Here is a 27,323-nt window from a genome sequence, read left to right as displayed (position 1 = left end):
TTTTTTCTCCTGTTTTCTATTCTTGCTGATTTGCAAAGTGTCAGGTGACTGAGTTATGAGTTGTTTGTCCAACAGCTCCTTTGTTCTGATCTGTGCTTCAGCAAAAGCTGGAAAAACCTGTTCACTTGCTTTTTTTTTTTTTTTTTTTTTTATCTTCCTCTCTCCAATTGGTAGCTGCAGCTTGTACACATGCAGACAAGGTGGTGCCTACCTTTCATGTGGAAAGCTGCCTTACAAAAACAGGTTGCATTATCCCAGAGTTTTCTAGTCTCATACAGGCTTTGGTGGATGATCCATAACCTAAGCTCCATTTGCTCTCTATGAAATGTGTTCAGGTCATTAGCTTACTTCTCTTCAAGTGAAAGGAAGGTGTGTCTCCAGTGCACTCATTTTAAATAATAATAATAATTTATGAACTTCAGGAGATCTGCAGAAACCAGCCTTGTGAAATGTATTCTTTTGGACTCAGAAGTCTGTCTGCCTTACAGCATCTGTGCACGGTGTGGTGTTAATATCTATAAGACAGAACAAACAGTGAGGAGGCAAGCTAGTGCAAAAAGCGGACAAATTGAGAAGAAACTTTTGTTTCCATCTCCTTCCTTTTCTTCTTGCTTTGAGCTGCTGCTGGAACAAGAATGGGTCAGCTATGTGGACGATGCATGCAGCTCCTGCGGGACTTCATAGGCTTTGTTCAGAGGATGTCCTCTGACTTGGTGCAAGGCATCAAGGAATGCTTAACTCTGATAAGCAATTGCTCCTGCTTAAAACAGAACAGCTCTAAAAACAGGCAGCTGTACAAGCCCATCCTACAGCCTCATGAGAGAGTGACTGCACAGGAGTTTCTGCAGCATATTGAAACAGGTGAGAAGACTTTCTTTTTCTAAAGGATTGTGAAAGAGCAAGGGGATTAATTTTGTGGGTTGAAAGCAAATTGCTATCTGATCTGCTCTGGTATGGCATTGAGCAGCTCAGTGATGATGAGGAAAGGCCAGAGCTACAGAGCATTTTCTTTGTGTACAGGGCACCAAGGGCTCAAGTCGTGCAACAGTTGGATCTGGGTAGAAGTGGTCAATAACTTTCTTGCTCTGCCACCACTGTTAATATATAACCCATGTAAATGTGTTTCATAAAAGTGAGTCCTTCTAGAAATTAAAGTTACTTTTTTGAAGTCAGTCAAAAAGAACTGACAAAATTGGACATAGGCTTTGATAGGACTGGATGCTACGTGAGTACTGAGCTGTGAGTGGGCAGATCACAGTGCGATGTGCACAGTTGTGCACCTCTGTGTTGGCTGAATTCTGGGACTTATGCTAGGAATGTCTGGGCTACACATGAGGAAGATCAAAGTCACCCTGGGAAAAGCATCGTTGAGCTCTCAGGATTCCAAGCAACTGTGCTTTTGTGCAAATGTTTTAGACATCAGGCTTAATCACAATTGTGGGATTCTGTTTGAATCAAAGCAGATCCATAACTCTTCATCTGTCTCCTTTGCTTTACAGGTTATCTGCCTAATTCCTCTGTTTTTCTATTTGTGATATCCTCTTTGTCCCGTCCAGGATACAATATCAATAGGAAAGCTTTTTTTTTTTTTTTATTTCACTTCTGCAGTCATCTTGAATGAGTGTATTTTGTTGGTTGTCCAATCTAAAAATAGTCCTTATCTCAAGATAAAGGGGTCATTGCTTGATTGGTTTTGCTTTGTCTCACAACTAATTGAGTATACTTTATGTTTAACAGCTTTGGGCTAAAGCTACTACGCAAAATTACACAGTCCCCTACTTTGGTTTGTGTGAAGGGTGTGGAACTACTATTCATTTACTTGTCTTTTTGGGAACATGAAACAATCTTGTAAGGGGAACCAGGAGAGACATTTTTCCTTGGTGTGACATGGTTAATTCTATTTGAAATGGTCTGTCATGGAACAACCTGTGGAATAATTGCTGTGACTCTGGTAGTTGGGAACATGTGTGGATTAGCCTCAGTTGGTGTACAACAAGCTGGTGCCATTATCCAGCGAATGTGATGGGTCCTGTGCTGCTGCTATGATTCACTGATTGTTGCACCTTTAGACCTGGTTTAAATCTTGATATTCATGTCCAGAATAGGGACAGATCTTTCAGCTTGTTATACAGTGGAGATCTTCCAGGGCTGAACTTTCTCTTCCAAAGTCCCAGCGTGCTCCTGAGTGTATTGGAGACTGTCTTGGCAGTGTCCCTGCACAGCTGATGGCTGAGATGTAATGAAGGGGAGGCCAGAATAGCTCCTTGTAGCAGCCACTGGTGTTCCCTGTAAAGACTAAATGTGTGTTTTCCTGAGAGATCCTTTCCTCTCTGAGATCCGTCTTCAAAACTCTGCTCTGTCTTGGATCCATGGGAGCTGGGGCACAGCAGCAGGAAACCTAGGGCTTCTCTGACAACAGTACCCATGACAATGAGGGGTGTCAAGGAGGTCCCACTGTGAATGACAGGACACATACAGCACCCAGGAAGCAGAACCAATCTGGTTGTCTGGATGGCCAGATCTTACTGCCTAGACAAATGGAGGCAGGGAAGCCTCACAAAGAGAACCAAGACACATTCCTCTTACTTTAACACTCACCTTTGTATTTTATTCCAAGAGGGAACAAGCCTATCCTCAAAACAAAATGTAATAAACAAAATATAATAAATAGGAACAAAATATAATAAGCAAACAAAATCTAATAAGCAAAAAGACAGTGTTTGGACAATTTGGGTGCAAGGAGAGACTTCATGGTTGATCATCATACTCATCTGTTCACCAGGGCAGCAAATTTTGATATTTTGAGCAGGTGAAGATTTTGAGTGGTTTCAGTTTTATCACTCTCCCAGACAAAACCACATATAGAAGAATCAGATAGATTCAGGTTCAGATAGTGAAAGAAACAGAATTAAACCACATGAAGAGATTTTTTTGGGGTTTTTTTGTCTAAAACCGTGCACACACAGGCGAGTCCTTCCCTTGGTGTATACTACTAATTATTTTTAAAAATTATCTTTATATGAAGCAGTTCTGTGAAGCTCACTTGCCTAATTCTGAGGGTAGGAGTTTGCTAGTCTTGACATGTCAGCAGCTTCTAATGGCTTGAGATATTGGCTTTGTTTTGCAGTGAGGCATGAACACTCATGCTTCTCACATCCCTCACATTTCTTTGTCTCGTGGGAGGTAATAGCTAGATACTTTTCACAGAAATGTTTCAATCATTATTGCACAGCTTTAATCTATTGCCTGAAAATATATCTTATCATTGTGTGCTCCACCAGTTGACCAATCATATTTCCTTTTTAACTCTGTTCTTTCATTCAATGTCCCTTTCCTTTTCCCCTCTGCTGCTCCATTCCACATATTATATTATATAATGCAGTGACTTACAGAAGTCATGCATGACTGCTATTGCTTGATGACTGTTGTTGAACATCTGGTTTATTCATAGGGGAGCTATCATACTCAAGAACAGGTAGACTCATGCTAGAAATTTAAGCCTGAGGCAAGCCAGTTTGCAGTCCATGTTGCTATTCCTTTAAATCCTGTATTTCAATACCCAAGACAGGAAACACAGTGAACTTCAGATATGGTAACTTAGAAATATATACTCTTTCTATACTTATAAATATATATAGAAATACAACATAAATTAGAAACATATACTCTTACTTAACACCATGTTCAGTATTTTAACAAAGATTCAGAAAAAGGTAAAGATTTTTGTGAGAACAAGAACACCTGCATTTATATTAGATAGCATAAAATGTCTAAAGGTTATAATTTATCTTGTTTCCAATCACTAGCTTTATGAGCTTTACAAGAGGTATTGTCAAGGATAGGTTATTCCCAGTTCATCTATTGCTTCTGCTCATGGAAACACGAATAAAGATAGATGGGCTTTATGGAGTACAAAAATCCTTATGTGTTTGGTTGGCTTTAAATTTTAATTTCTTTTTGTAAACTAACCCTTTACAGATGTAATTAAGCCTGTGCTGTCATTTTACATCTTCAGATTTTGAAATGTCTCCACTGGGAAAGGACCCTCTGGAAGCCTTGAGGACCTTATCCTTTTCAGAAAACCCAGGTTTACAGCAGTCAGCTGCGCTCTATTACTTGCACGTGAGTCAGCACAGTAAGTTCTCTCAGTAAGCATTTGAAAATTTTCATGTAATTATAAATAAAAATATTATTTCAAACTGTGAAACTCCTTTTGATTCATTAAGCAAGTTTATTTTTTTGCTTTCATGCCATGTTGTTTGCTAAGGAAGATGGAAAACTGTCATTGCCACATAGGCAGAGTCAGTTCTGGTTTTGCTATAAGGAGATATCTCTTACAATTATAAAAGACTGTTACTTATGAAATTGTTACACTTAAGTGAAGCTCAGCAGAACCCAAAGTATTTAAAGTTAGTGTATACTGAATCTCCTGAAAGCAACACAGTCAAAATATGGTGAAAGGAAATGGACATAGTGACCAGTTAATGTTAAAAATTATATACAAAAAAGGACAATGCTCCAGAAGACAGATTATAGTGAAAAGTTATGAAGGACACACTCTTCTTTGTTCCAAATATTCTGTGGGAGCACTTGGCTCTTGAGGTAGTTTGTTAATGGTTAGGAGTCAGCCTAGATATCCCAAATAAAATATCAGCAAGAGTTTGAATTCTACAAAAAAAAAAAAAAAATACTAGCAATAAGCTGGTTGCAATTTATTTATTTGTTTATTTTAATTTTACTTCAAAGAGAATATTCTGTCACTTGGATTATAGCTTTATCCCGTGTATTATTTGCTGGATAAAAAGTGCAGGTGGCCACAAGGCAAGGACATGCTGTGAGGCAGAATGACTTGTTTGGTAGCAAGGCACACTGCTTCCCTTCCCATGGTGTTTTTGAAGTACTTGATTATTCAAAACCTCTTCAGGAAACTTGCCCTGTTTGCTAGTAGCAGTGGAATTTTAATGAAGGTGAATACAACTCAGCCTGTGCATGGGAGCACCTCAGGCTTGGGTCCATCAAGGGAAAAATGTGACTGTGATGAACAATGGGACTCATGAATATTTCCTCTCACTCTTGCAGTGAACATCCCCCTGCCTGTGGAACATCTGGAACCCTTCTATGCCTTACTACGTTCTGCTGACCTGGAAGTGCAGCAGATGTCTTCCTTGTCCCTTGTCAACTTCCTGCTGGAAGGAAATAGTGAGTAATTAATGACACATCTCTCTTCAGGTGAAGAAGTATCTGTTCAGCCAGACTCAGACAGAAGGTGGGCACTTTATGCAAATCTAGATTCCTTTTTTTGTGTTCCTCATAGGACAAGTGTGAGTCTGATTCTGAGTGTAAGATACAGAGCTTCTGGTGGCACCAAGATAGATCAGATCCCTCCAGCTACATTATATAATGTGACAAGAGTTCTTGGATCTGTGTGCAAAGGCAGATAAATTATTCCCAGGCCAGTGTGGGAATTCTATTCTCATTCTTGGATCTACAGACATTTTTCCTTTCAACCAATGGATACAGCTAATAGAAATAAACTCTGTGTACAAGACAGTGCTGATTTTCTGGTTATTTATGAACTGGTCCTTAGTCTTAAATTGCTTGTAGAGAAAAAAAAAGTTTAAATGCTTAGTATAATTCACTTGCTTCTGTAACTAAAGGGGAAAATAGACTTGAGATAGAATTTGGGAGATGCAGAAGAATAACTTCCCAATAAAGTTTATGTTGATAGACAGGACGTGAACATGCCACACCTCATCAGCAGAGTCCTTGTTGCTCCTACTACTGCACTCCTGGTCACCCGGGCCACAACAAGTGTTCTATCCTGCAGTCCCATAATAGCAGAAGACAGGGGCAGTCTTCAGTGAAGTTAGCTTTTTTCTTTGCTTTTTTTTTAAAGGATTATGCTGCAAATAATATCATATCCCTGTTTACAAAGAAACATTATATTTAAAGGGTAGACCTCAGAAGAAAAAGAAAGGGGGGAGCAGGGTTGCTGAGTAAGTTGTGAACCTATTGGAAAGTTGCAGTTGCTCTTGCCAAAATTAACCTGATTTGGGACCTTCTGGCCTAAAACCTCCAAACATCTGTTACACTCTTTCATGCATTTAAAGGAGAATTAAGCAAACCTAGCTGGAGACTGAGAGTGGCTTTCTGACTGTTTCTATCTTAGTTCTATTTAGTATAATCTTAATGTAGATCTCCAAAGCAGTCAATGGATGATGTATTCTTTCCACAAAATCACTGACTGCTTACTTTTTTATTTGTCAATTTTTCTTGAATTTTTGAATAGTTGACAAAGAATTAGTTGTCCAAATGGGTTTACTTGAGCCAATTCTGGATCTGCTTGAATCAGAGGATCCCACTGTCCAGTGCAATTCCTGTGCCTGCATCATGACTTTGGCTGTTTCAGGTGAGTGTTCTTTTTGCCTTTATCCTCTGCTGTGAATTCATTCAACTCTTCCATCATATTTTAAGATGAAACAACCTATTTGCAATTGGTTTAAAAGTCATAAGATGCAGCAACAAGTTTTGGCATTCCCACATCATAAATTCAACCTCCTGACATTCCAGTTATTTTTCTCAGTGTTTCTTACCTTTGTGCTCTTATGATTACAAACCTTTTTCTGATTTTCATCCTAAATGTATTCATGACTGGCTTATCTTAATTAATGTCTGCATTGGCTTTTGCTTCAGGATTTCTGTCCCTCTGATGTCTGTGCTTATGAGGTTTCTTCATTTTACTAGACTGAGAAAGCCAAGGTCTTTTAAGACTCCTCTTGTAAGTGAGACTCTCCATTCATCTTCAGAGTCCTTCCGGGTGTAAATGATATGTTCCAGGAATGGAACTTAGCATTTGCATGTGCCATATCATGATACCACAGGCCTCAGGCATTGTTACAGTGCCAAGATATAGATAAATGCTACAGGAGTTCTGGTTTGGATTCATCTCTTCTGAAAGAGAACTCACCAGAAATGTGCAGTACTTCAGCTGGGGTCTCAGCTGTGCCTTTTGTTGTGGCACATATGGAAATATGTTTTGTGGTACATCTCACAGTAACACTTGCAGGTTTGGTCATTGTGCCATGGTGATGTTGTCAACCTACAGCTGACTTAATCACTTAGGCTTGCTCCTCCTTTGCTGCTATTTCCAGCAGACACCAAGTAACCAAGGCTCTGTACCACACGTTTCCAAGTGCACATCCCTGCATTTTGTACAGGTTTCATTCTGTTTCCATTGCTTCAGTATTCTAACTTGTCTGCTATTTGTAAGATATTCTGGTCCTCCACTGCATTGACAGTCCTACATTCGTATCTTTGTGTTAACTCTCCGGTTCAAAGCAAATATGGACTAGCCCTCATGGAATTCCATCTGTAGCCTCTTCCCAGGTGGTCATTTCCATGCAGCAAAATTTGCTGCCAGTTTGCTTTCAGGCAGTTTTTTATCCATCTTGTACTACTTGAATTTGTCATCTTCTGCTTAACTATGAATATTTCACATAATGATATGAATATTTTCCTGGTATCCAGACAGGTAAGTTCAGCCACAGATACCAAAAGAAAGGTTATCATATTAGTCTGTCTTACTCTACCTTGTGCAAACTCATAGTTCTCCAGAACAAACCGTGTACAAGTCTGTAGAAAAGCTGTGTTTTCACATTTGTTTCCCTTCTTGTAGCCAGCTTCCTTTTCCAGCTTGGGATGGTGCAGTCTGATGTCCCAGAATGTTGAGGGAAGCATGATGAAAGTGTTAATTTCTCATTTAAGTATTTATGTTACAAAGGAGGAGTGGATAAGCAGGATCAAACCACATGAAAGTGCTGATTTGCATTTTATCCCACTTTTTTGTTTTATTTTCAGGTTTTTAAACACTCTTCCCTTAGGAGCTTATTTTTAAGCATTGTATATTATTGTCAGGTTAAAAATTCTACATGCTACATTACTTTGTGTGGAATGCAAATTGCCTCATTTAAATGTCTTAATTAGGCATGGCATCACTAAACTTTTAGGTACTTGGCTCTAGAAGGACTTTCTTTGTGTAGAATCACTGAAGTTAAGCCCCTAAAAATTACAGAGATGTCCCTTCTCCTGTTTTAAAAAGTCCACAGTGAAAGTGATTTGATTGGGCATCTAAGGATTGTTACTTAGTCCTGAAGGCACTCATACCCTTCCAGATGTCTGACCTGGAATACAGGGAGGGAACCCTCAGCTACTGTAGATCCAGGCTACCTTCATTTCCTGTGGTCTTCTTTTGCCTTTGCACACTCCCTTAAGCACCAATGTCCTTCTGAGCACAAGTACTCCAAATTAAGCACTCAAAGAGCTTTCAGAGCTGAACATAGAGGTAGGCAGTCCTGCACAGGCTGGGTTGCTCCCTGGTGTTTGATCAGGGTTGAGGATCTCTGTCCCAGTTTAACTAGAATTCAAATGGGCTGGATCCATTTATTTGTTTTTCAGACTATATTTAGATACCACAGCAATGAGACTAAAGCAAGAGGCAATTCTCCAGGGTTTATTTTAATTTTAGCTTGCAGACTCTGGTATTTTTAGGTGTTTGCTTGAGAAAAGTATCCTGTTCAGTCATATCCTTCAAGAAGACCATTTATGCAAAAGAGATAAATATGGAAGCACAACCAAATTAGGAGATCCTTAGATGGCTTTAAGGTGACTAAAATTCTGCATCTAAGAATGGTCTAATTCTGTGCAACAAGCATGCAAGACTATGTACAGAGTGAAACTGTTTAGCAGTGTTACTGCAGGTCATGTTACTGCAGGTCATGTGTAAACTGGGTTGTCTCCCTGCTGCAACAGGGAGCTGAAAGTAAGAACAAACTAACTCATTCAGATGAAAAATATTTGAAGCTTAGTTTGTTCCAACACCAGCATTTGTTCATGAAGCTAAAGGACACATGCATAGTTGCAATTATCTGCAGCTTTTTAATCACTGAGTGAAAGTGAGTGAATCAGTTCTGAGATAAGAACTCAGAGTACTTCAGAACTAAATGTTCACATGTTCAGGGTTTAAGGGGGTCTGAACATCTGCTTTAAGCTAAAACAAGAAGGATGCACTGAGTGTAAAGCACATTCAAAGTTGTTTTGATGGGAATTTTTAGGTACACAAATGTCAGAGAGTGGAAAGAAAGAATTTATAAATTAGTGAGTTATTCATACACAGCTTGAGTAGACGTTGATTTCCCCACTTTAGAGTAGTGTCTCAAACACATGGCTTCCTTCTAAAAGCCTTCCAAGGGGTGTTAGTGGTTGCAGTGGCATCAGTGGAGGGGCTGCATTTTTTAAGATAAACAGGTGGTCCAGGAGAGAAACATGATCTAGCCTGCCACCTCTCATACAGAGATGGCAAGAGTTACACATCTTGGTGAGATAGATTTCCCCATCCAGTCTGTCATCATAAACTGGTGAAACAAGTGTTCAGACACACTATCTGATAGAAGAAAGAATTTGCCTAAGTTTTGTCCAAATGTTCATAATCCCTTTTCTCGAAGGTAAGATTCTTTTCCACATTCACAAGCATTTATGGAGTATATTGTGTACAAGAATAAGGGAACCAGTGATATCTAAATTCTTCCTTAATCTTTTTACTTCTCTTTTTTATTCACCTGAGTAGTTTGCATCACACCCATTGGAGTCATACAAAAGACTTTCTGCTTCTACGAGGGAAACAAGAGAATGGTATGTAGGCAGATTAGATTAGAGAAGGGCTTGTCTATGAAAGGGACCAGAATATTTCACCAGAATAATAGCTTCCCACATGGAAAAGCTATTTTAAATAGATTACTCTTCCCAGAACAGTTATTTTTCTCAATTTTTTTTCAGAATAAAAGTTATTTACTTAAATATATACTCCTAGGAAGACAGAAGATTACTTGCCCTGGAATATTAAACTGATACTGTCTGAACTATACTTGAATAAACATCCTGGCTAATCTATGTCAGTTCCTCACTATATAGGTTTAAGGTATAAAACTAGCCACTTTGTTCTCTTAACTCTCAAAGTTAGTTAGCACCTGAAAACTTGATCTCATCCAAATACCTTTTTTTATTTGCTCTGTCTGCTTCATGTTTCTCTCAGCAAACTTCCACAGACTGGCTATTGTTTAAATTGTGTATAAATATTGTTAATTTCCTTAGAAACCTCTGCACTGTTTGTAGATATCAAGTGAGTAATACAGGGAAATTCCAAGAATGAACTTGGCCCTGAATATACCCTACTAAATTAATTAAACCTTACCTGCAGTTAATGAGGTAGCTTTTGGTTATCACACGGTGAATAGGTTGGCCAGACATACCAAGGGTTTGAAGCAAGTACAACACTCTGTTAACCTGTTTAAAGGATCTTAAGGATATTTTAATTATCATAGTTACAAACCAAAAGCATTGAACCAGCTGTGATTTATGGCTAATCCAGAAATCATGAATTGGTTTCCTTCCTGTTAAGCTCTCAGAATTTTAAGAGTTTCCTTTGAGCATGCAGAGAAATCAGAGAAGGGAACACCAAGGGATAGTCCTGCTGGTTGTCCTGCTTGTGGCTCACAGTAAGATGGCAGTCAATATTTCTTTCTTTCTCTGATTCTTTTCTCCAGAGTCCAACCGAGAGGCTATTGGTGCTGCTAGAGGAGTTACGCCCCTACTGTCTCTTGCCAATTCCTATGATCCCAGAGTCCAGCAAAATGCAGTTGGTGCTGTTCTGAACCTCACACAATCAGGTACTTTTGGACTAATGGTTTACCTAAATTGCCAAAAGAAAACTCTCGGATAGAAAAATAATCCTAAAGCTTAAGGCAAGAATAAAAGCATATCTGAGCAACAAGTTATTTCCTCTGCATATGGCATTCATGTTGGTACCACAGGTTGATGATTTAAGTTTAGCTGATACAGGCTCTTTTTTGCCTAGTAGCAAAACAAAAAAGCTTGATTTTCAAATCCAAGGGGCTAGTGTAAGAATATTTAAACAATCAGTCAAAGAAATAGGAAAAAAAATAGCTGTTTGTTAAAGAAACATTTTGGCCTAAAAAATTAGCAGGACATTTGGTGTACTTTAAAGCAATCTCAGGAGCTTATCCAACAAAGTTGAGCTTTAGGAGCTTTTTGCTTGTTCTGACTAACTCAGTGCTGGAATATGCTAAGTATAACTATCACGAGTCAGACATTAAAGGCTTCTGGAATATCTGCAAACAGCTTTATCAAAAGTAGTACTTGGTCCTCTGCAATTATATGTAGACTACCATAATTAACTCTGAAACAAACCAGCATTAAATTTCACCTACCAAGATGATACCATTATTCCACAGAGCAAAACGATAAAGTCATGAGTAACATCTCTGAACTCTGTGTTCTGGAAGGAAACAGTTGGCAAGAACTTATACAGTTGGCTATTACATTTCTGGTATTATTCAGAATATTTTAAATAATTTGTTGTAAAACACAGAAATAATAGTGAAGATCCTACCTGAGGCTTTTCAGCTTCTCCAGCAATTCAGATTCTCAGAACAGTTTTATCATAAAACCATCTAAGCTTAATCAGACAGCCTGCTAGTCTTTTTGCTAAAATATCTGCATACTGCTGCATTACACAAGCTCTAAATTATAAACTTTCCAATCACATTGACTGGCATATATTTGGATAACATCAGCACTCTTTAGAATCCAAGAATTGTGCACATCCCTTTTGAATGGTGCCTCCAGATGAGAGGGAGGGAAGGAGGAAGACACTTTTACTTTTTCTTTTTAATGGCAGAGAAAATCCAACAAGTTCTATGCAAGGAAGGAGCCCTACCAGTTCTTGCCTTGCTGCTGGAATCTCCTGACTCAGAAGTCCAGGTATGACTAAAATAGGTCAGATTTTAAAACAGTAACATCGTGACTTACTGTAAGGAGAGCACAAACCTCAGTATGCAGAAATGAAAAGGGGGAGAGGAGGAATGGTTTCTCTAGTGAAGTGGAGAAACATGAGAGAGCATCTTGGTGAAACTCAGCTCAGTCACATAATATATATTAAAAGACCCAATTTGTCTCACTGCACAGGAGAAAGTTTGTGATCCAAAATTTCTTCTGCCAGCACACATTAATGTATGCACAGGGTTGTTATGTGGCTACCTTCTTGTGTTTTTCAGATCATCAGACATGATGCAGATAGGTCTCTTCCTCTGGGTTTTGTTTTTTTGTTTTGTTTGGGGTATTTTTGCATCCTAACTTTGATCATCCACTCTAAGCAATGTTACTAAGTATTCTGAGAAGACAACTTGAAAAGATCTTTTTATTCTTGTTGTACATATCTGTAAAACATCCTGTTTTATGCCTATCACAGACACCTGTTTGTGATTCTGCACACTCAGCAGAGAGCTCATCTTAGTGCAAAAGTGTGCTGATAAATAAACCAGCAATCAGAGTTGTAAGCCTTACACTCTGCTAGTTTGTTTATTTAGTCCTTTGAGTAGCACAAAAATTTTTGCCCCATCATTTATGAAGGGATGGACCCTCTGGAGTTGCTTTCTGCAAACTGTTTCTGCATTTTTAGGTTTCTCTGAGATTCATCTTGTCTAGGTTTGGAAAGACCGGAGTCTGCTAAGGAAGGCAGGAGCCTCCCCTGAAATGGAGAATGTAAACCCTCCCCACCCCTCCGAATTGCTATAAATTTTAAATTAAGGGGGCTCTCAGGCAAAAATATGGGAGCAGGAAATAACAGTTCTTTAATAGGAAAAAAAAAATAAAGGATAAAATAAACAGTGCAGTACACTAGAACAACACTGACAGAGTCAGAACCCAACCTGACACCCTGTGGGTCAGGGTGTTGATGGCAGTCCAATTGGAAATGTGGCTGCAGTCCTCCTGAAGTATCAGGTGTGGTTCTGTTGGAGCAAGGGGAATCTGTAGAGAAGGATGTATTCTACCCCTGAAGATCCAGTGGAAGGAGAGGCATCTGCTCTTTCTCTGGGGAATCCCATGGAGAAAACTGTGACGGTGTCTCAAAAACCTCTGGATTATATCTGGGTAGCAATGCTTGGCTCCTCCCTCTGGGCGGAGCATCTCACAATGGGATGTTATAGTTCTTATCAGTCATGCAGTGACATTCAATAGTCTGTTATCAGCAGATGTCCCCTCCCAAGGGAGGTGTGAATGTGGTCACTCAAAGAGATAAAGCAAACTGCCCACTTGACAAAGGTAATCTGCCATACAGGTGGTAATGGAAAACAGCTTACATTGCAATCCTCAACACATCTTAAAATTTCCAACTCTGTAGCTCAACATCTTCTAATTATACCTCTCTAGTAATAGATAATTTTATATGCGTAGTCCTCCTTAGTGTTAATGGTTAGATCCTTTGGAAATGATCTGTTGGCATGCTAGGGCAAGAGCTACATCCAGCTTGAGTAAATCAATGTAAACATATAATACAATAGATGCAGATGACTTAGATGCCAGCAGCCATGTCATTGCAGCAGCAGAGCATGTTCCCAAACAACCAGAGTCCTAATGAATGTACTACACGCCCCAGCAGGATTGCTGGAGCAGCTACAGCATGTTGTGTCAATCCTATAAACACCCTTAGGATGAAAAAGCATATTATTTTTATTGGTTTTAAATCTGAGCATTTCTCCAATTTATTTGTATTCTCCTCAGTGTGTCACCACTCTGACCTTTCTGTCTACATTTTTTCTTGGTTCTTTGCAGTACTACAGCTGTGCTGCCCTGAGCAACGTGGCAGCCAATGTTCAGCACCACAAAGCCTTGCTGGGACGCAGTGACAGATTCCTGCTGCGGACACTGCTCTCTCTCCTATCCTCTTCTGTGGACAAGGTAAAGCTGTAGCTTTCTCTTTGTGAAAAGACTTAGCATCCAAGTAGAGCTATAGACTTGGGCTTCCAGTTTCAGCTTCACATCATTCTGTTCATCTACTGTACAGGTACCTATGCAGCATCTTTCCCATGAGAAAAGACACCTATAATAGAAAATACATGGGTTCTACAAGGTCAATGTATGAAGAAAGCAAAGGGAAATTATTAAAGTTGTTCTACAGCCCTGGACACTTCCTTTAGACTAGGATAGCCAGTATGCTATTAACTTGAAACATCGTGTGAGAAGTGCCCTGTCCAGGCTCTGTCTTTGATCATTGTGTGTGTGACAGAAGTTGTGTGACACATCTGTTGTGCTACTTGTTTTTTTCTTTTTGGTATCCGGAACTTTTACTGTATGGCTTCAAGCATGACATCTTGAGAATTTTGTTTTGTTGGAAGCCACATCAAGGAAACTTCAAGAAACCACAGTTCCTGGTGGAACTTGAAATTCTGTGTAGAAGGGAGGTGAAAAAAACTGCAAAGCAAATGGGACAATTTCTTTCCCTTCATTTTCTTATAACTTATCAGATGTCCTAAAATAAAGCCAACACCTGAGCCCCATTCTTCATCAACAATAGGATGATTGATACTAGGAGGTTGAAAAAAAATTTCATCAAAACTTGAAAAAAAAACATGTGCCAAAACTTACTCTTGAAGATAATGTAAGAGCTTACTACTGTTGTCATGTTTATTTTGTGTGCAATAGGCAAGAACATGCATTACTGAAACTGCTCTTTTTCCTCCTCTCTCTCATTTTTAATTTTTGGTTTTCCTCTTTGGCACAAGCAGGTTTCAAGCCAGGCATGTGTTTGCCTAAGAAATTTGGCTACCAGTGGTAAGCAATATCTTGGAGATAAAGAAACCAAACTATTTCTATCTCTCTCTGCCTTTCAGAGTGAGCACAGTGGGCTGGGAACCTTTCCTATCAAAAGCAAAGAGACATTTTCTACATTTTAACTGGATGTTAAGGGAAGAGGAAGGTGCAGTGCATACCCTAACTAAATCTATTTTAGAGCTCCCAGGTAGCAAGGGGAGTATCTGGAGAAAATGAGAAAGGCAGCAGAGGTGTCCTTATGTACAGAGCCTTAGTGAGTTGCTAAGCTTTCATTCTTTCCATGTTTCCTAAGCATTAAACCCATCTAGGACAGAATGTCTTCTGAAATTGCTTATTGAGTGGGGACCTGTCTTCTCCAAGGCATGATTCTGTCTATCATTAAATATAATTTTCTCCCATGCATTTGTCATTCTCCTAAAAAACCCTATTAAATGTCCAAGATTCATTTCTATGACATGTTCAGGAAACAGTGGCAGAGGACTGGCACACTCAGTGCTAAAGTTCCAGACTCCAGGGTAGAGTTTTTCATCTAGAAAATGTAGAGCTGCTTAATTCTCAAGCAGTCACAATTATAGAGGAGTTGAGAGCCAAGGAAGTGCTGTGCCACTCCTTGACGAGTTTGAAACACCCGGTCTACTTCACCTTTTAGATCTGCCTCTCCATCTGCTGGCTGCTCTGGCATTGCCTTTTAGTGCACTCACTGAGGTTGCAGGAGCAAGTGGGGTATAACAACTCAGTGGGATGGCTTGGCTCTTTTCTGGCTAACCAAAACTCTGCAAGATAGGTGGTGCTTGGGAGGTCTTTCTGTTTGTTAGCAGAAGCTGCCACCTTCATACCTGGCCTTATGCCAATGACAGAGTCAGAAAATTCCCCTCACTTGGTTTTTTGAGGTTCAGACACAGACTGAGGGTGCCCAAACCTACATTCTGCCATCAAGCTTGTATTAATCCCTCAGCAAAAGGAGGCAGAACAAATGAGGGTTTCTTTTTATAACTGAACATGTGGCATTACCCCATTGCACGGAGATGGGGAGGTCCCCTCTAATTTGATACAACAGTCAACTGTTTGAGTCAGAGCCTGAATTACTCCCTGCAGTGCTCTGAGCCCCCCTGACCTCCTTTGTTTTCCCACACCAGTGGACATCCAGGCCGAAATGGTTGCTGAGAACGTCCTGCCCCAGCTGTGCTCTCTCCTGGCCTCTGGAAGCGAGGACGTGCGCCGTGCCTCCATCGCTCTGCTCTGGATACTCTCCCAGCACCCGCCCAACCAGGTATGGGAGATCATTTCCCAAAAACAGAGGGGAAAGACTCGTTCTGGCCACCACCAGGGGTAACACTCTGTTATGGCAAAACAGCTTATGAAATGCAATTTGAGAATGGCCAAGAGACTCTGGGAGCCTTCCCAACCCTTCTCTCTCCTACCCAAAATATCCAGGCTTCATTTACTGCATCTGCACTATCACCAACTACCTGAGGAGCCATCTGTTGTGCTGAGGGCTATCCCAAGGAGACACCAGTGAGAGAGTAGAGAGGCAGATGGGTGTCAGAGCCGTTGGATATGTGGATACTGCCTTGCACTCCTTGCAACTCTCTCTAGTCTCCTCAGTCCCCAGATCGATGTATGAGGGGAGGACAAACCCAGCACCATGAGAGACTGCCACCATGAGGGCAACCAAGGAAGTTATCTCTTGGCTACAAAGCTTCCCCACCCACTGAAAAGCAGAGAAACTGATTAGAGCACAGATTTAAAGTGCAGAAGTGCAGAACAAAGAGCAAATGTATGTTACTCCCTACATGGACAGTGTTATTCAAAAGTGCATTTGTAGAATATTGACATATTTTGAATTAGCATCAAAACAAAAAGGGGGACTGACAGAATTTGAAATCTTGTCTATCTTTAGTTAATGCATTAGTACTTTCACCAGGACTGTGTATCCTCATGTCCTAAGTTACAGAACGATTCTTTTGCCCATGTTCAGGGTAAACACCACCATTAATAGTGCAACACTAGCAAACATATGAAGAAGTCTAACTACAATTAAATTATGGCAAGTACTGACAGATTACTCTCGTTTTTAAATGAACTTTTCTTTGCAGTAATTAAAGACATCCATAAGAACAATAGATGTGAAAGGTTTTGATAAGTGTTTTAAGCTCACAACAACATTTGAAGTAAGTCAAAGGTTGCGTGCATAGAGCAAAACTATGTGAGAACCTTTACTGCCACATTGCTTCAGGCAGCAGTGACAGGGTCTGAATAGCTTCAGGTGGCCTTAGGTGCTTCTTGTGTCTGAAATACACTCAGCCTGATTGGGAATTTACTCTGGGTTTGGAAAGCTTGGTGTATAACAATTAAGTTGTCTGTATGCAAACCAAAATTGCATCTCCCCTACCTCTGGGATGTGATGGGAAAATGGGTGAGCTCAATGCCTGGGAAAGAAGCAACTAGAGCACAGATCTACTCAAGGCAGAGTGGCTGCATGAGCACAGAACATCCTCATTGATTGTCAAACTGCCTCATAGAATCAAAACACAATTTGCTCTCAACAAGCTTACAATTGAAATGCATTAAGTTAGTTGAAGGCCGTTTGCACAGTAAATATGTTATTCAGTAGCAGACATTATGCTGGAGCATGGTCCTCACTCAGATTTGCTTTTCTTATCTCCAAATATCATTCACATTTTTTGTTCTCCCAGGAAAGAGTACCCACAAATCCTTTTCTCCCTGGTCCTGAAACTTGTCTTTACCAGTGTTTCAAATTCCTGGCCACAAAGAGACGTGGTCAGGATCAGTGGGAACAAAGGCACTGTGAACTCAGCCTCGCTACACCAGTGGTGAAACAGCCCATCCTTCATGAGGGAAAAAGGGTCAGTAGCAGGAGGCTGGAAAGCAAAGCATCTCACTTTATTCCCCAGTAAGAAGTATCTACATCTCTGAATTTGTTTTAGCGAGCAAACACGGCTGTCCCTGACTGCTGAATGTTGCTGCTTTGTGTGAGCGAGCCCTGGGCACTCTGAGAAGAGTCTGACCTCTTTGTATTCATATCCTGCCTCCCCATCTCTCTGCCTTTTCTGGCCTGCTTTTCCAGTCTTTTCAACATTTCTTTCTCTAACTCAGGCTGAATTCTCCGTGACTGAAAAAGAGACTTCTCCATGGGAACAACTGTTGGAAAACAAACCACTGAACAAAGCTAACCTTTACAACCAAGTCAAGTGATGCTTGAATTATTACAAATACTATCCAGGATACAATGGGGCAGGATCTGTCTGCCCTTTAGTTACCATGAAGCAAACCCCCAGGAATGCTTCACGGGAGCTCCTTGCCCTGCTTCATCCCCCTTTTTGCAATCTCCTGGTCAGGCTGTTGACAGGGATTCCCAGCAAAGGCTGGAAAACTTCCCTCTTGCAGAGGGAATTTTATTCAGTTTTCCCGAGCACAGCCTAACCCTGAAACACTAAAGAAACAGGCTTTGTGAGAAAACAGTCCTTTAAGTCAAATTCCTTTGAGCAAAAGACCTGGAAGTCAGGGTCTGTCTATTCCAGATGGTGCCACTGAATCTCCACTCCAGGTACAAAATAACTTTGCCTTGACATTTTGCTAACTGGTAAATGGGATAATATTTACCTTGTCAAGAAATCCCTGTGTAAGGAGTACGAGTGCAGCATTGCAACTGTAAGCACACTTGCTGTTGGAATTTTTTTCCTTGCCTTTTTTTTTTTTTAATATTCTAGTCTTGGGAGAAGTTAGATCAATATCCATCTGAACCACTCAATCTATTTTTACTCACAGTTTTCTCGTGATTCTCTTGCACTCTGCAGAATTGAGCCAGAAAACAAAATCTGGATCTCAGCCATATTCCAGCCAAAAAAAGAAGTTCAGCAAAATTCAAGTACTGTCACTTGCTAATGTAGGTTCTAAATAAACAAAATATCTTGGCAGGGAAGTCATTATGTATTAGAAAGTTCCTTTATAATCCATAGAAAATTTCCTCCTCTCAGGTTGTAGCAAATCAAAATGGGTATCATAGTTGATGGGATTATGTAGAAAAGAGGACATTTGGCCCCAAAAGCGTAGAAGACAGTCATCAGTGGTAATTTAATTGGATTATCTAAAACTATATTATTTCTTCCTTTAAAGAAAATCTAAGGAAAATTTACTGTCATGTCTGCATATAGGATTCTTTAAATGCCCTCTGGAAGAACTGCCCTTTCAACTTACTTTCCTGTCTTATTTTAGGATTGCTGGTTGTGACAGTGCTTAAAATGAGCTAAGTGAAGATGTCAGCTAGTATTAAAAGAAAATAAGATACACTTTTGCAATTTAGCCTAAGCAAAAGAAAGATTAAAGTTAAACTAACTTTTAAAGACATCTGCTCTTCAACACTGCTTTAGTGTTCCTGATGTTTCACAGGTTTCAGAATTATGTGATTTTTTGCAGCTGTGTATAGGACTAATGATTTGTTTTATATTGAACTCCCTTGCTAATGTGTCTCAGTTTCCAGGCAGTACAAATTATATAGTTCATTGGGAACAAACAGAAGGACTACATTAAAAACTCCTAAATTCCTAAGGGAAGGAGACTGAATGAAAAAACACTCCCAAGAGGAAATCTTTTGCTTTTAACTGTAGACCTAAAATAAACTCTGTTGAAGTCAGGTTTCTCTTACACACAGCAGTGCTCCCTCAATCCATATGGTTATTGAGGTAACTACCTGTGCAGTAATCCAGACTCCAATCTGATACTACAGGACAAGAGTAATGGCTGCAAAATGAAAGAAAGTAGGTTTAGATTTGATATTAGGAAAAAAATCCTTAATGTGAGGGTGTGAGGCACTGGAACACGTTGCCCAGAGAATTTGTGGATGCCCCATCCCTGGAAGTGTTTAAGGCCAGGTTAGATGGGGCTCTAAACAACCTGGCCCAGTGGAAGGTGTTCCTGCCCATGGCAGAGGGTTGGAACTAGATGATCTTTAAGGACCTTTCCAAGCCAGGTCATTCTGTGATTCAAGTAATATTAGTGGTAATTGGAGGAAGGCTACATTCAGAGAGAGATACCCAGCAAAGTACCTCTAAAATATCATCAGACAGCATAGAAAAGTGTGTAAAGAAGATGTTGTTCAGGACATGTTTACTGAAGAGGTGCCTGATCACAAACTGATCTAAAGATGCAACCCATTGTTGTAGCCAGGTAAATTGCTGAGCTACTCAAGGATGCACTGCTGCTGCTACTTCACCGTGTAGTTCTGCCTTTCACAGCAACCCTGACAACCTCTCCTTCCAGTCAGGGTTGCACATCCTTCCCCTGACTAGCAATGGCCACAGTGAGGCACCTGATGGAAACAACAATAAACTACACAGCCTTGAAGACTCCAGCCTTCCATAGCAAGTGCTCAATAGTCAGTGCAATCAGACCATATTGAGAGAAGCAGCACTGGACCCAGCCACACCCTTGGTTTAAATAAGCAAACTAATGCTCTTCTTGCAGAGCTAAATTCAATCTCTCCATAGCTCACTGCAAACCTGCTTTGTGTTGTCCACACTGGATACTGAGATACTGGTTGTTCTCCTCAGGACATTCTGGCATGTGCTGAGCTACTGCAGAGCCTGGGGATGTTACTGGCAGCACATAAAACAGACCCTGTGATTGTTGGACATACTGCTTGCATCATCAGAAACCTGTGCCTTTCCAAAAACAGACAGGTAGGTACACAATGTTTGTCACTGAACTATACCCTGTGAGGTTGCCATTGTGTTTATGTCAAACCAGCATTAAAAAAATAATTAATGCTGTGGGTAATTAAACATATGCCAATTTGCTATATATTTTACACAGAATTGAATATATGAATAAAAGGACCATAATGAAAGGTAGTTCTATTCATATTTTCCCAATACAATACAAAACAGCTAATTAAAATAATAAATATCTAAATTTTGCTATGAATGATGCGGTTACCTAATTTGACTGCATCATAGTATAAAAACTTCAAGCAAGAACATTTCACACTAATTAAAGGAATTTTTCAGGAAAATCTGAGGTCTGTTATGAACTGAATTTTTATTTCCTGGCTCTCATGCTTCAGCTGCTGTTCGCTGTGAAACAAAACCCCAGCTATTGATGTACATTTTGCCTCTTTGGCAACATAACTACTTATGCCAAAATGCTATAAAGATCTCTCTTGCTGACTTTGCTTCAAAATCCATATGCAATGATGCGCTTCCTTTCTCCTTGCCTTTTAGAGTACCTTGCTCAAACACTACCAACAGTAGCAATCAATAATGAGGAAAAAACCTCACCAAATCCTCACTTCTGCTTTGTTCCACTTCCTAGTACACACTTTTTAAGACTCAGTTCTTTATTTCCCCCTTTGTTCACAATACAATTACTACTAGTTCCAGAGATTTAAACCATCCAGAAGGAAAATTACAGGGTTTTTTACTAAGATAAGAATTATATAAATTTCTAATAGCTGTGACAGTGAGTTTTGCAGGAAACTCGATTCCCTTAAACTCAAGGCCCACAGTAGGAATAAAAATGGACCATCATTCAAAGTTTCACAAATATAGTCTTATTTTAAAATACTTAAATTCTGTGACTTTATGCTGTTATCAGCTGGGACCTGCTTTACCTTCAATAAAGCTTTATAGTGTAGAGAGTATCAAGCTCTTGCTGCATAAGTGAATAAATAGACATGAGTGGGAGTGCCAGGTTTCCAGGATCAATTCAAAGGAATGCTCCCTAAAACACAAGTCCTTGGCACAAAAGGAAAAGGCAGTACTGTTTTTATGCCAGCAGGACAGAAACAGTGTGTGGGAGCTTGAAAAGCAGCAGTCTCAAATCCACCTTGAACCTCTAAGCAGCAAGTTAAAAAACCACAGCAAAAAATGCAGCACAAAATGAGTATCAGAAAAAGATACTCCATTTTGCTGATAGACACTTGAGCTCAGTTAGGGAGCCATGAGCAGCTTCCATTGTTAGGACACCCCAGAGAGCTGATGACTTCATGATTCAACTTCACTAGCAACCAGTCACCTCCAGCTGACTCATTCAGAACTCATTTCTTGGTCTCATTTTTTGCTTTTAGTCCAGGTCAGCACAAGTTAAGCCTCCTATCTCTTTTCAACTCAGTCTATAACATATGTATCCCAGTACAGGTGATCTCTGAACAATCCGAGGTGTTTTCACCTGGTTGTGGTAGATCTGGGAGGCATTTCCATTTTTGATGGTTTCACCTCAGTACTTCTGAAGCCCCCAGACATCACTAAACCCTAATGGAAGTGCTAAACATGCCTCTCTCTCTTGTGGCAGAGAATCACGGAGAGCCGCTGTGTCGAAGGTCTCCTCCAGACCCTGCTTTTGACCGACACTCAGGAAGACTCCCTTCATTACGTGACATCCTGCCTTGCTGAGCTAGCAAAGCAAGGTATGGCAGCAACCCTCCATCAAGGGCTGAATCAGAAAAGTGCTCATGTCCTTTATTAATTCTAACAGGAGATGGAGCACAGCTGGACACACAGCCCAAGACTTTCCTTTTAAAATCATTGTAAGTTTCAACAACAAAATCCAATTCACTGGCAGGATACATGGGCTCCAGTGTCTGCACTTTTGTTCAAATGTTTAAAATTCTTTATTTTTTTGTTTTTGCTGAACTTCACTGCTGTACATGGCCTGTCTACTTCTATTTGTAACATTTCCCTGTTTCTCAGGCTGACATAATTTTATCATTGCAGAAACTGATATAAAAGACTAAAATACGAAGTAGGTCTATATCTTGAAATTTTTTGCACATGGATTTCATCAGAGATACCAAATTGGCACTCATCAAAGGTACAGCACTCTTTAAAGCAGAAAGGACGAGTGTAAATTTTCCCAACATGCCCTAGCATTGGATATTGTCTGTCAAACAGGTCATCTCTTCTATCTGGTGTGATGGCCATGCAGCTGGCAACACATCACATTTAATTTTGCGAGTGGAGCACACTCCTGGAGTAGCTGCTGGACAGACTGAGCCCAATGGGCCAAGAGTGGATCTTGCACATAAAGTGATTCATTTTTGCAGAACAAAAAGCCAACAAAATATGAACCAAATCCATGGCCTTACCTTACTGAGAGCATAACCTCAGAACATCACCCTTTTTAACAACCTAAACATACTTATTAACCAAGTTCAGCACTTATTTTGCTTCTCCAGTTGCATGAAGGATTCACCATTTCAGCAGTTTCTGGCAGACCTCTCAGCTTCATTTCTTTGACACCGGAGTTCCTATTTAGAGAGTATTCTCTTACCTTTCTGCCTTCCAGAAGGAGCCATGTTACACATGGTCCAGTGGATGGATGAACCTTTGACAAGGTGCTTGGTGAGACTGGCTGGCCAACTGGAACATCCTGAGCCTTCCTTTCATGCTGCCTCCATCATCCAGCACATGATCAGTCATGGTAACTCACACAGGATTAACTGGGCTTTGGAAGAGACTTATGGATGTCTGGAGTGAAGTTAGCCTTTTCCCAAAGGACTGTCAGGCACTGAACAACCTTAAATATTCTTCTATCATCCCCCCACTTGGTGTCTACACATTTTTCAGAGTACAAGTGCCCCTTGAAATAAAACAGTCCTTGAGTTGCATGAGAAACTCCAGGGATGAAAGTGGACCGCAGATAAAGGTCTGATTTACATGGGTTTTGGCTTCTTCAAGAACTGCCATTCTGCAGAGCTGGTCCATAGCCAATTCTGAGGTCCTTGCAAACAGCTTCAGTTGGAAGGTGGGAGACCATTAACATACTCCTCACCACGGGAAAGATGAGAACGTGTTTCAGACAAGGGTCACTTCAAATAAGGTTATATCTTGCCGTTTGACCTTCTTTCTCGGTATGTAAAATGTGATGGCATCCCCCACAGACAGCAGAGGCTGTGTTCCAAAATTTTAGAATAACTCTACTTCCTGACCAGCAAGAGAAAAACTCTTACTCAACCAAATCCTGCTGATATAATTCTAGACTAAATTACCAGGAGCAGTGAAGTAAAGTAGTTTTAAGAATGTAGTCAAAATTTTTCAAGTTTCAATGAAAGAGAATAAAAAAGCATTATTTTTACCTTTAGAAAATAGTTCTATGCTTAAATACTTGCCTCATGCAGCTGAGAGCCTTTAAGACTTGCAAGAAAAAGCTGTTCTGATGATACTTGCCAACATTCTCTAGAAAGGTATAGTTAGATTTTAGACATAAGAAAAACTGAAATGTGTGCTGAGTCCCCATTAAGGGAAAATACAAATCTGTTTCGTTTCTAGCATTGAGGATTTGCAACAGAGCAGGCTCTCTCTCAGGTAGTGAACAGAATCCAACAGCATAATCATCTAATGGATAGCTTCACCTACCAGGCCAACCACTGTCAATCAGTAGGCCCCTTGCACAGGGATCAGATTCCCAGCAGCCCACCCATCTTTTTATTTACTGGAAGTATCAGCAGTATTACCAGAAGCTGTGGTACAGGGAAGTCGCTTGTCAGTCTTTGCAGTAATGTTGGTTTTAGCTGAAGGTGGATGAGTCATTATTGATATGTTACAAAAATCAGTTTTCAAAGTGCTTAAAGGCTTGTACTGATCTCCAGTGTTTCTCCCATTTACGCAGAAAAAATGATGCTTTTGTGGAAATATCACATTGAAGAGATTCAAGCCTACCTCAAGAATTTCCTTACCCACCAAGAGGTCCGTTTTCAGCAGCTGGGCATCTCCACACTCTGCAGACTACGAGCAGGTATGTCCTTCCTGCCAAGGCTGCCTGCACCCATCAGCAGCAAACAGGCACTGCTTAGTAACACAGATCACAGAATCATTAGGGTTGGAAAAGACCTCTAAGATGAGTCCAACCACTGACAGGGCAAACTTCTCCAGGGACTAGCTCTGCTCATTTAAGAAAACAGAATAATCTCAAGGCTAGCTGTTACCTTACATGTTTTTAAGCAGCTCCTCAAGAGTATCTCCCAATAAAGGCAGGAGGATTTTGTTTGTTTGCTTTAAAACTAAAGGCATTCAGAACAGCAGGGAAATGGGACTTCAGGAAAATCTTATCCTATATAAGAACTTTTGGCACTTATTGGAATAAAATCCCAATATTGCTGGATGGAACGTGCCTGGGCTCGTCTGACCCTTGCTGCTTGCAACCTAAAAGTTTTTCAAATATGATTTTAGTTTATTTTGACGAAGCAAGCAAATAAGAAAGTTGCATGATTAGCTGATAGTAAAGCTGGGAAGTCTCACATCTTCATATTTCAAAGTCCATTAATATTACTTTATGCTGGGTTAAGTTAGTTTTCTTGTCTTTGGATAAAAGTTGAGTACCTATGAGGGTTATAATGTAACAATAACTGTATATTGCACATATCTTTATGTATGTAGAGCCAGAGCCAAAACCCCACTATATCTAGATAGGCAGCTGCTGCATAAGGCTGAATTTGGCAACTGAGATTTATATGTCTGGATCAGGAGAATTTAGCAGCAATCTTGAATGGTTGTAGGGATGAAAACTGAATTTGTATGTGCTTTGTGTGGTATTTTTCTGTCTTACCTGTAATAAGAATCACCAACCAACTGTATCTAACCTGAAAAATAAGTTTCCTATGCATCTGCATTAGAAATAGCAAAAAATAGGAGGTTGGATCTGAATAACACCTGTTATTTCTCTTCAGATCCAGACTTTTCATTAGCATTCAGAAAAAGCCAAATGGTCAAACTCCTTGAGCAAGTCCGTCAGCAAACAGAAGAAACTCAAGAGCTCCTTAGGGCAGCTATGTGCCATGAAGACAGTTAATATTTAAGCCAAATGGTTTATGAAAACTTACCAGATACAATGGCCTGAACTTTCAGAGCAAACAACTCTTTTCCTTGGTTCCGGTAATTTTCCTGCTACTTGCAGTTTTGTCATACAAGAGAGATGTCCCGATAACAAGAATTGGAGCAGGTCAAAACACAATTCCTTGCACCCTTTGGCTGGCTGCTTAAGTGTGCTTGAGGACATGGCTACATGTTGAAAAACACCTGCTATGCTTGGTTAACCTTCCATGGCTTGTTTTTGGTTTCCTCACCCCACCCTTCAGAAGAACCAGCACTGTATTAATGAGGTTTTATTCATGCAACAGGCTGATTCCATTGATGAGGCATCTCTCAAGTATGCAGGTCTGCATTCATCTTTATTCTCTTTCTGTTCCATGTCCTGTATTTCAGAGCACACTCCAAGGACTTTAGAAAATAATTGAATCACCCCATACTATAAAGGTAGAAAACTACATACAGGTTACTACAGAAAGTAACTGCTAAGGGAAAATTCTCAAAGTACAAAAAATTTGTAAGAAACAAGAATAGGTAAAGTCTTACAGCTGATCCTTGTCCACACTATAGGCTCTACTCTCCAGCAGACGAGCAAAGGCATGTTAAGGCAAGGAAATGTTGCACAGAGCAAGTACAGAACACAGCAGGAACCATGAATGATTTGGGTGAGATGTGTTTAAGTACAGAACTGTGTTCTGCAAATGTTAAATTCTTTCTAAAGCTACTTGCAACAAGGGATGAGTGAAAATATTTGGCAAAATTAGGATTTTTTGTTACATTTTGCATTTTAAATAATAAATACTTCATTTTAAATGGAGTTAAAGAACAATAAAAAGGTATTCGTGTTTAAATTCAACTTATTTTCTTACACACATACTTCCCATGGGCAAGCAGATGTTCAGCCATCTCCAGGAAAACTGCGTTCCATCATGTGTAACAGTTACTTGGGAAGACACACACTGTAACTTCAAACACCCCCCTTTCCTCTTCCTTTCCCCAGCTTTATATGCCCAGCATGACCATGTAAGGTATGGAATGTTCCTATGGTCAGCTGGTGTCACCTGTCCCAGCTGTCCCCTCCCAGCTTCTCATGCAACCCCAGGCAGGTGGCGTGGGGTGAGAGGCAGACTCTGTGCAAGAGCTGATGAGCAGTAGCTAAAACATCCCTGTGTTACCAGCCTTGTGTTCAGCACAAACCCAAACACAGCCCCCTTTGAGCTACTGTGAAGAAAATGAACTCTACCCCAGCCAAAAGAAGCACACTGTCTTTTGAGGCACTTCTGACCATCCCATAGCTCTTATGTGCATGTAGAGCTTTAGAGCCGACACTGGGTACAAACATGCTATAAAAGTGAGATTAAAAAAATAGTTTAAAAAAGTTATTCTGTCAGTTAAGAGCTCAATGTTCCATTTTATTATGGCTCAAATCTCTGAACTTAATTTTGGTGCTTGAGGGAGGCATTTTTGATAATTATTTCTTTTAATATCTGCAAGTTCTTTCCAATGGTACTGTTTGGGAAAAAACAGAACAAAACAATGCACTTCCCCTCCAAAGAAAAAAAAAAACAACCCAACCAAAACCCCAAAAAAACAAAGCAAAAACAAACAAGCAAAAAAAGTAAAACCTACCAAAACAACACTCAGTGCAGTAAAAAGGCCTTATGAAATTGCAGGGTAGACAGAAACTTTGGATAAAGCAGTATGGCATTTTCAATGTTTATCCATGACAGGAATTCTATTTTGAATTCTCATGTGACAAACCATGTGCTCAGCCTTGGGCAGGTGGACTTTCTAAAACAAAGGACTGGCTGAATGACA

The 27,323-nt window shown here is 40.1% G+C and overlaps 1 protein-coding gene across 1 annotated transcript; it reads left to right on the top strand.

The window, feature by feature from the left end:
- Positions 1-273: 273 nt before the first annotated feature.
- LOC134415734 (uncharacterized) lies at positions 274-26,270 on the top strand. Its single transcript, XM_063151486.1, has 14 exons — positions 274-861; positions 4,016-4,135; positions 5,080-5,199; positions 6,290-6,409; positions 10,599-10,721; positions 11,753-11,835; positions 13,687-13,812; positions 14,640-14,685; positions 15,822-15,955; positions 20,256-20,384; positions 21,994-22,108; positions 22,987-23,121; positions 24,310-24,435; positions 25,367-26,270. The coding sequence occupies exons 1-14, from the start codon at positions 636-638 to the stop codon at positions 25,486-25,488; spliced, it is 1,725 nt and encodes a 574-aa protein (XP_063007556.1). The 5' UTR covers positions 274-635; the 3' UTR covers positions 25,489-26,270.
- The last annotated feature ends 1,053 nt before the right edge of the window (positions 26,271-27,323 follow it).

Source organism: Melospiza melodia, chromosome 3, assembly GCF_035770615.1.
Source record: "Melospiza melodia melodia isolate bMelMel2 chromosome 3, bMelMel2.pri, whole genome shotgun sequence".
Classification (NCBI taxonomy): Eukaryota; Metazoa; Chordata; class Aves; order Passeriformes; family Passerellidae; genus Melospiza; species Melospiza melodia.
This window is presented reverse-complemented; position numbering and strand designations above follow the sequence as displayed.